This window comes from Filicampus tigris, chromosome 18 (assembly GCF_054856515.1).
Source record: "Filicampus tigris isolate MCC_2025a chromosome 18, RoL_Ftig_1.0, whole genome shotgun sequence".
NCBI classification, from domain to species: Eukaryota; Metazoa; Chordata; class Actinopteri; order Syngnathiformes; family Syngnathidae; genus Filicampus; species Filicampus tigris.
The window spans coordinates 960,178-969,585 of record NC_141234.1 but is presented as its reverse complement, the minus strand read 5'-3'; the positions used below and the strand labels follow the sequence as shown (position 1 = coordinate 969,585).

Below are 9,408 nucleotides of genomic sequence, written 5' to 3'. Positions count from 1 at the left end.
AAAAAGTCCGCCGCTTGACTCGGTATGTGTCTTGATATCGTGTACGGGATTTATTTCACAACGTTCTACATGGCGAGTACAATAAAGCACACTCAACACTCAAGTCGACAATACGTACGCGCACGTCACCACGCGGAAAGGTATGTGTGTGTGTGTGTGGGGGGGGGGGGGGGCGCGACCAGAAGCCCGAAGGCTCGCCATGGTCACGTGGTCGCAGCAGGACGACGAGCCAGCCAAAGTCTCGCGCGCGCGGTTGAAAACAAAAACGCCAAATGTCCACCAATGACACTTTCATTTTGAAGAAGCATCTCTGAGTCCAAGTGCGGCGCCGGTGAAGAAATCAAAAAAATCATTTGCGTCACACAAGCAACAAGGCGCACTTGCCAACACGCCACATTTGTCACAGCGAGACAAAGCAGAAGACAACACATACACGCGGGAAATTTGTTCAGCTGACTTGAGTTCGTACAGAGCCGAGCCCCGCCCTTCTCATGGGGGGGTGGGGGGTTGAGGGGCGGAGTCCCAATTGTGGCCACACCGTGGAGATTGCGTGCGCACAAAATGCTCATTTGTGGCCACGAAATACAACAAGTGGCCTTAAAAACCTAGCACTAGTGCCTCTAGTGGCATGTGAAAGAATTACTGTCAAAGTACAGTTCGGTTGTCTTTATTTACGTTTGCATTTGATTTGAAAATTCTTATTTAGGTGTACTTTTGAGCTACACACATTTAAATTGAAGTACATTTCGCCCCCACATCTACGTAAGGGCATTGTTCATGTTGAAAAGACAAATGATAAGACTGGCTTAAGCGAAGTTTGAGAACAACCAAAATGAGAAATATAGCATTTAACAACAAATTATCTGCCGACAGAAGAGGACAACTGGATTAGGCGAGATTTCTTAAAACAAGAACATTTCACGGTTGCTATTTGGCGCATCTTCTCTCCATTTTGTGGCCACAATTCAGTTTGGGGCTCGTTCAACAAGAGACATCCCTTGCAACAATCTTGACGACCACTAGAACAAGGCAAACGATAGCAGCGAACACAATCATGCAGTTGACGAAAATCATCGTGTCTTTGGGGGCCTTTTCCAAGCAATTCCTTCATCCAGCGGGAACATCACAGTAGCATTTGCAACAATGTGTGCACGTCACATTGATAGTTCGCTTCAATTGCTAAGCTTCAGAGTCAAACATTTGAAAAAGCCTTCCCTAAAACAGTTGGAAATCTTGAAGAAAAAAATATATATTTGTAAACATCCTGCTGAGTAGTTTTCAGAAGACATGTAGTGGTTGTCGTCAAATCAAGAAAACGCATGAAAGGCAACGTACAGTAGTGAATGTCATGTTTGTACAGATTAGCACTTGCCCTTCATAAAAGTCCCTGTAGAGTGAAAAGAACTGTCAGGATCCCAAAAAAAAAAAAGGGGGGGGGGGCTAACAACCGCGCCCCCCTTCAACTGTCACTTAAATAGCGCCGCGACAACCTGGAAAAAGAGATGCTATCATCATTTAGCATCTTTCTTATAGCCACACACAATTTAAAACGCAACTATACTCTTACCGGATTGTTGCGGAACTACCCCCGCCAATATGTTGATCAAAGTCGCCCTCTGCTGGTGATTGATGTTAATACCACAACTTCATGTCGCCCTCTACTGGTGAATGTTAACATCACAACTTTACATTGTATCGCGTTGCTTCCGAGCGCGGGGCAAACTCGGAAAAACGTGAGCACAATTCTGACCAACAGGACTTCGGTTTGATGACGTCACGCTTTCAACACATTTCTGCCAGCGCGTCTATTTTAGCCGCGCCCCCAAAACGCCTACATGCGGTTTCTCCAGTTTAGCCCAAAAATAGCTGTCCATATTTGCACGCGAATGGATTAGAAAAAAAAAAAGAAAGTCAGAATTCACTTTACAGGGTCTTTCAATGTTAAGTCAGTAGATTGCACACTTTTTTCTTCACTGTTTTTTGGATTCTTCCAAAGTGCTTAACCAGTTGAAATATTCGAGAACGGTCAATCTCGACTGTTGCTTTCGTTCTTCGGTTTGGAAAATGTTCCGATTCTACTCTTGCTGAAGCGGACAAGCGACTCGCTTCACGAGTCCCGCCGTCTACCATATTGCACGTCGCCATCATAGCTTTGCCTTCATCGTCCACCGTCAAACAAAAATAGCACTCTTTAATATACTTTCTTGGTTTAGATTTGCTTATATACTTCTCATATAGTGGCGTAGCAAAAATAGTTTTGGGGATAAGGAATATTTGGGCGCTGAAATAAATCAAGGTGGGAATATGAAAAGGGCAAAATGTGCTTTGGTATTGCTGACGAAAATCTAACAATAACAACGATAATAATAATAAATATTAATAATGATAATGCGGCCCGGCAGCACTCTTCAAAGGATCAAACTAAAAAATACAAGGAAAAAAAAGTTGTGAAATTTCACCTCCCAAAAGCCTTTGCAAAGGATGACGGAATACTGTCAAGTGGGCGGTTGCCATGGTAACAGCTTCAGAACGCACGCAAACTTAGCACTACCTGGGCAAAATTTGCCTTTTGATAAGCCAAGTTACAGAGGATTGAAAACATTTCAACTTGTATCGATTTTTACAATTATTTCCAGTAAAACAATAAATCAGTTATTAAATAAATAAAATAATAATAAATAATAATAATCTAAAAATAAAATGTTTAAACTTTTAATAAATCATAATTTACTTAGATGAATACATTGTTTAAAGTGAACATTTTAACGATGTAACTTCAGTGTACATATTATAGATGTATATATATATATATATATATATATATATATATATATATTTTTTTTTTTTTTAAACAAATTTTTAGCTTACATGTTTGTTTGTTTTTTTGCCCACCCCCGCATTAGCTTGTGTCTACATAAAGCTTACAAAGTGACGCACGCACGCACACGAAAACACCCAAACGAGACGGCCACGCCCGCTGGCCAAGCGGTGGCGCCGCCAGGCGCGGCTTGAACGAGCCCCAGCGATTCGGCGGAATGTCGCTTGAACGGAAAAGCCAAAAGGAAACGAGGATTCGACGCAAGCGGCCTCAAACGGTCTCCCGGTTTGCTTGCGCGACGCGACGCCTTTGCGTCTAAACGCTCTCCACCACCACCGACTTCTCCTGGAGGGGCGCCGTCTCGCCCTTGTCGCCGGCGCTCGCCTCTACCAGGGGGAGCTTCTCCTTGTCGTTTTCCTTCTCCTCCTTGGCGCCGCCGTTGGCGCCCTCGGGCTGGTGCGGGCGGGGCTCCACCGGGGACGAGGGCGCGCCCCCGCCGCCAAAACTGCAGGAGATCTCCTCAAAGGTTTTGCCTTTGGTTTCCGGGACTTTGAGGAAGGTGAAGATGAAGAAGATCACCAGGAAGGTGGTGAAGATCAGGAAGACCCACGGCCCGCACAATTCCTGCGGGAACACGGCAAGTTGACCAGTAAAAAAAAAAAAAAAAAAAAAAGAAAGAACAGAATGACGGCGACGACGACGTTTCTCCGCTAGAGATTGTCCTTGGAGTTCATGCAGCGCGGCGGTTTTGTTTTTGGGGGCGGGGGGGGGGTCACCTCGAGTTTGGGGAAGCTGATGCCGACGAGGAAGTTGGAGGTCCAGTTGCAGCAGCCGGCGACGGCCATGGCGGCGGGCCGCGGTCCCTGCGAGAAGAGCTCGGCCACGATGAACCAGGGGATGGGGCCCGGGCCCAGCTCGAACATGGCCACGAACACCATGACGGCCAGGATGGCCACGTAGCTCATGCCCGCCACCTCCTTCTGCCGGCGGCGGCGGCGGGAAGCAGACACGCCGTCAGGCCGGCCACCTTCGCCGGGCGGGGGGGCGGGCCACTCACCTGCAGCAGCGACACCGTCATGAGCAGCGCCGCCAGCGCCATCCCGCCCAAGCCCAGCAGGTGCAGCGTCCGGCGGCCCGCCTTCTCCACCAGGAACAGCTGCAGGCAAAAGGCAGAGTCAGCAGCGCAAGCGCAAATTGACAACTTTGCCTTTCTCCAAGCAATTCAACAACTTCGTTGAAGATACAAGTACAACGCCAAAGCAGAGGCTGAAACAACTTACACCAGAGTAGAAACGATTGCCGTGTTAAATGATAAATTGGTGCCACTTCATGCTTGAGTTGACAGAAGTCAAGTGCAAGTTCAGTTTGTTGCCTTGAAATTTTGAGTTCAAACAACTTTCAACCCGAAAAAAAAAAAAACAACAACCAAAAACATGAAATGGGAAATATTTCCCCAGAATTTTTGGTTGTTTTCATGACATCCGCAAATTACAATTTTCATGTTTTTCTTGTTTTACTTTCTGGAAAAAAAGTGATTTCCTCTAAATTAAAAATATATATATTTTTTATTTCAAGAAAAAAAGTTGCATTTTGTTTTCAAGTAAAAGTGATTAACATCAGAGGAATTTCTCTTAAAGGGAACAAGTTTCATTTCACTTTTGAAAAAAATGATTTTCATAAAATGTCAATTTTAGCCCAAAAGTGGGAATTCTGAAAATAAATTCAAACTTCTTTTTTCCCAAAGTCGGTTTGTCCCTTTCGGATAATCACTTTTCCTGTGAAAGAGATTTCACTTGAAAAATAAGGCTCCCGCCCCCCACCCCAAAAAAAAACAGGGCAAAGCCTGGGGCGGGCAAAGCCTGGGGCGGGCAAAGCCTGGGGCGGGCAAAGCCTGGGGCGGGCACGCACCGAGACGATGGTGAAGACCGTGTTGACGATGCCGGCCCCGATGGTGGCGTAGATGGGCTGGCTGACGCCGGCCGAGCTGAAGATGCCCGTCGAGTAGTAGAAGACCTGCGGGCGCAAAGCAAAATGGAGGGCTGAGCGGCGCCCGCCGGGCGGACGTGCGGCACGCGGGCCACGCGGGCGACTCACGGCGTTGATGCCGGACAGCTGCTGCGACAGCTGCAGCATGACGGCGACGAGCAGCGGCTGGCGGTAGGCCGGGCAGCGGAACAGCTCGGCGATGGTCACCTTCTTCTCCAGCGCCATCTTGTTGCTCTCCTCCTTCATCTCCTGCAGGTCGCCGCCCACGTCCTCCCTGCCGCGCAGGCGCACCAACGCTGCGCACATCAAAGTCACACAACAACGACCGATTTGTCAGACGAAAAAAAGAAATCAAAAATGTTCTCAAATAATGTACAATTCAACAATTCAATTTGAGTTGAGGTAAGGGTTAGCGTTTGGCTAGGTGGCTTTGGATTTTGCTGAGGCGATTAGCATTTGGGGTCAGAAGGTGCAAGGCAAGCGATGGCGGGCGCGGCTGACCTTGGCGCGCCTGCTCCTCCCGCTTGAGGTTGATGAGGAGGAATCGGGGGCTCTCGGGGCAGAAGGGCAGCAGGAGGCACTGCAGCACGGCCGGCGACACCGTCAGCGCCAGCAGCACCGGCCACAGGCGCGCCGAGCCCAGCAGCCCCTCCAGGCCCAAGATCTGCGAATGAATGAATGAATGAATGAATGAATGAATGAAAGAAAGAACGAGCTTACGCCGCAATGGCCGTTTGGCGTCGACGCTCTTTCAGCCCAACGGACGAAGGCGGTCGGGGCGGCCGACCTGAGCCAAGAGGATGCCGACGACCACGCCGAGCTGGTGCAGGGTGCCGCAGGCGCCCCTGAGCGGGGTGGGCGACACCTCGCCCACGTACATGGGCGTCAAGCCCGTGAAGAGGCCGCAGAAGAGGCCGATGACCAGCCGGCCGGCGATCACCATCTCGTACGACGAGCACAAGGTGGACGAGCCCATCAGCAGCCCGCCGATCACCGCCAGGATGTTGACCAGGAACATGGAGCGCTTCCTGCGGCGCCAAGGCGTCATTCCAACACCAGAGGCCTCGCCCGCCTCGCCAAGCCGCCCGCCCGCCCGCGCACCCACCTGCCAAAGCGGTCGGCCATGACGCCCACGCTGAAGGAGCCCACCATGCCGCCCACGCTGAAGATGGCCACGGTGACGCTCCACACCGCCGTGCAGACGCCGCCGTCGATGGGCTGGCCGTAGCGCTCCATCCACGTGGCGTTGAAGAACGCCCGCAGTTTCTCCAAAGCGCAAAAACAAAAGGCGCTCAGGCGACAGCTGCGCGGCGTGGACGCTTGGACCCAGGGGGGGTCCAAACAACGGCCCGCCGTCTGTCTTTCGGACAATTTTTCAGCTACGACTCGCTTTTCCGGTTAGCCTACCGCTCCAGAGTGTGCACACGCCCTCGAATTCAGCGTCTTTCATCATTTCAAAATGTCCTGCGCTGTGACATTGTCAAGAAATCTTCTTTGATTTTTGGGCTAAAGAAAAAGGTCGATCAAAAGGGATTACGTTTGAGCATGTCGACGCTTCGAAGTGGGCACCTTTTGGCCAGATAGCCGCTTCTCGCTCTCTTTCTTTCCGTCCGCCCGCGTCAGCTTCCTGCCGCGGACGATGCTTGACACCTGCCACCACTTTCAATTCACAGCCGCGCTAACTTTATTTCTATGACGCATTTGACGACGGCTAAGCACTTGACATTTACGACAACAAATGGAAGGGGACACAAGGCCGCGGTCACCCCGAAAGCTCGACAATTCCAATAGGAAGCCGTTGCGGCGCAACTACACCGAAAATACCAACGATACAGACTTGCTCGCCGGCTTGATTTGAGCCGGCTTGACTTGATAAGACTCATAAGGCGCATCTTTCCATGTTTGTGGCCCCCCAATGACAAAGTGTGGACACGGCCCGTTTCAAATTGTTGGCGGAGGAGGAAGAAATACCTGCTCGGGCGCGTTGATGACGCCCGTGTTGAAGCCGAACTGCAGCGAGCCGATGACGGCCGTGGTCAGGGAGAACAGGAGGTAGCCCGTCACCCGCTTGTCCTGCCGCTGCAAACAAAACACCAGCAAACGTCGCTCGCCGGTCCGCAGACGCCACGTCGCATCGTATCGTATATAAAAAGTCTGGAATGCCGTCTTTTAAGACATTAAAAGGAAAAAAACGTGCCCTGTACAAAAAATGTCAGGAAAAGCCTGCTGGAACTTTAAACAAAGGTGCTTTAAATGCTGGCAGGTTGAGTGCTGACTCACCTTTCAAGTTGGAATGCGACTGGTTCATGGTGAACTCTTCACCCTACTTGGAAGCGGGGCGGGTGTGAACACTTTTGCAAGCGCGTTATTTCACTTCCTTTTCGCGCCCCATCGAAAAAAGATTTGGATCAAGATATTTCACAGAGTTGTGCAGCTCAGTCGAAAAAAATTGAAGACCATCAATTGACAAGTCAAAGTGCATTGATCCAATCATCCAAGGGACAAAAAATAAAAATGGATTCAAATGGAAAACGGTCCCGAGGGAAGCGCGGGACGCCACCTTTGCCTGGCCGAGTCGCAAGAGGCCATCGTCGTAGCAACTGCGTCTCGGCCAGCAAACGGAAGGTTGGAGCAAGACGACAGAAAGGTGACGGCGCCGCGTCGCCTGACGTCAAGTAACCGAGTGACTTTTTCATGCGGCGCCACACTGACTGGCCACCCGACATTTGTTTGTCTCCTTTTTGTGCCGTGTCAGCACCGCTCGCAGCTGCCACAGTAGGAAGTACAGAGGACACTCGAGGACGTCCTTCACTCAGCTGATGCGTTTTTTTTTTTTTTGCGACGACCAATCTCACCTTCCTTCCACTTTGGATGGGGCTCCCAAAAGCAAAGACAACAAAGACGCGAAAGCCATCAAAGCAGCCTGGCGGACACTCAATGATGTCAGCAAACTGATCAAGGGCGCATTTCTTTCTTTTGACATCAATGTGCTCATGCTAACATGTTAGCAATTCATTTTCATTTTTTATTTTAGTTATTTATTTTTTAGAAATCAGAGCGGGCCGCAACTTAGTCATCACTCAATTGTTTACATAACATGAGGGTGGGGGCACCAAAATGCTACTTAGTGGGCCCAATTTGTGCGCCCAAGTCAATAGCCCCTCTGCTCATCACCGTGGCAACTAACATGCTCCATTTGCCACACGGCAGGAGGACAAGGACGACAACAAGAGCCGCTCTCCTCTACAAGATGCAAGCCGAATCGGCGCCGACAGCACAGGAAACAAGTTTAGAATGTAAAAAAAAAGTTTGGAGGAGTCAAAAGTTTACAGGCTGCTCTTAAACCATGACGCAACTTTCATTCATTCTTTGTTTACTTGCGCTTCCTTTCCTCTGCCTCTCTGTCAATCACTCAAATGGATTGTTCAACCGATTTCTGCTTTTGAAACGTGGTTCAAGCTTTGGTGTCGCAATGTCGACAACGCTTTCATTCACAAAATTGAGTCGCCTTGACTGCGACAAAGGGGAAAAAGACCAAGCTGTCAGCTGATCGCTGACAGTGACACAGCATCCGTGTGCGCACTTTGATTGAACAATCAATGACATGGGAAGACTCGCCAGGCTATCCTAGCAAATTTGAATATGCAACCCTAAAGTCTTCAAGGCTCACTTTGAAACAAATAGGATCAGGTCTTTTATGGTAGTGCAGTGAGTATTAGAGACAAGTATCCCACTCAACCAGCTAAATGCTCATCCAAAATTAATAATCAGCAGAAACAGCACTCATGATAAAAGCCACAAGCTGCAGAAATCAACTCGGGTTTACAAAATGAAACATTTCCACTTCCATGGTGTGCACGCAATTGCCGGACATTAGACGACATGACTTCCTTGTCAGTTTACATCAAAACAAACAACATTTCTGTGCATCTCAACACCAGAACGTAAGAGAAGACAAAACATATCCATCCCTTGCACTAGACGCCACAAACATATTGGGCATAAGGAATGCTCACGAGATGAGACGAAAACCAAACAGCAACTTTACAGTTGCGCAATGTGGACGGACATCTTGTTACCTTTGGACTGGACGCGGTCGGTGAAATCCAATCGAATTGAATTGACTCTCATCACACCGGACACGAGCATTATGTTGCCATTGAGAGGGAAAGAAGAAAGGACAAAAGCACTTACCTGCTGTGCTTCCATCGTCTTGTCGACTTGGTCCTTTGAGGGAGGAGGTGGGGGCGGGGGAGGGGGCGCTCAGAACCTGCGGCCGCTGCCGATCCTCAGGTGGCCTTTGCTTTGCTTTGCTTTGCTTTGCTTTGCTTTGCCTTGTCCGCCGCCCGTCTGCGCTGGCCGCTGCGAGGAAACAAGCGCACGTCGTCAGTTAGGCGCTGTCCGCGGTGCTCAGGCAGCAGGCAGCAGCCATCACCCCAAAACCCCCGCCCCCCTCCCCACTCAGAGAAGTCCAACAGCGGGAAGACGCCGAGCAGCTAATGCGAGAATCGTTCCGTCAATGTTAGCTTGGAAAAGAAAAAAAAAAAGAAAAGAAAAGAGGCGAGAATGTGAGCGATGCTGGCTCAAGGTTGCCCCAAGTGTCC

At 49.6% G+C, this 9,408-nt stretch overlaps 1 protein-coding gene across 1 annotated transcript; it reads right to left on the bottom strand.

Annotated features, from left to right (window-relative positions):
- Positions 1 to 27: 27 nt before the first annotated feature.
- Positions 28 to 9,159, bottom strand: LOC147131801 (solute carrier family 2, facilitated glucose transporter member 1-like). Its single transcript, XM_086014137.1, has 10 exons — positions 8,999 to 9,159; positions 6,776 to 6,883; positions 5,910 to 6,070; positions 5,592 to 5,832; positions 5,306 to 5,468; positions 4,913 to 5,100; positions 4,727 to 4,831; positions 3,876 to 3,974; positions 3,595 to 3,798; positions 28 to 3,442 (listed from the first exon to the last, which is right to left on the bottom strand). The coding sequence occupies exons 1-10, from the start codon at positions 9,011 to 9,013 to the stop codon at positions 3,134 to 3,136; spliced, it is 1,593 nt and encodes a 530-aa protein (XP_085870263.1). The 5' UTR covers positions 9,014 to 9,159; the 3' UTR covers positions 28 to 3,133.
- Positions 9,160 to 9,408: the final 249 nt, after the last annotated feature.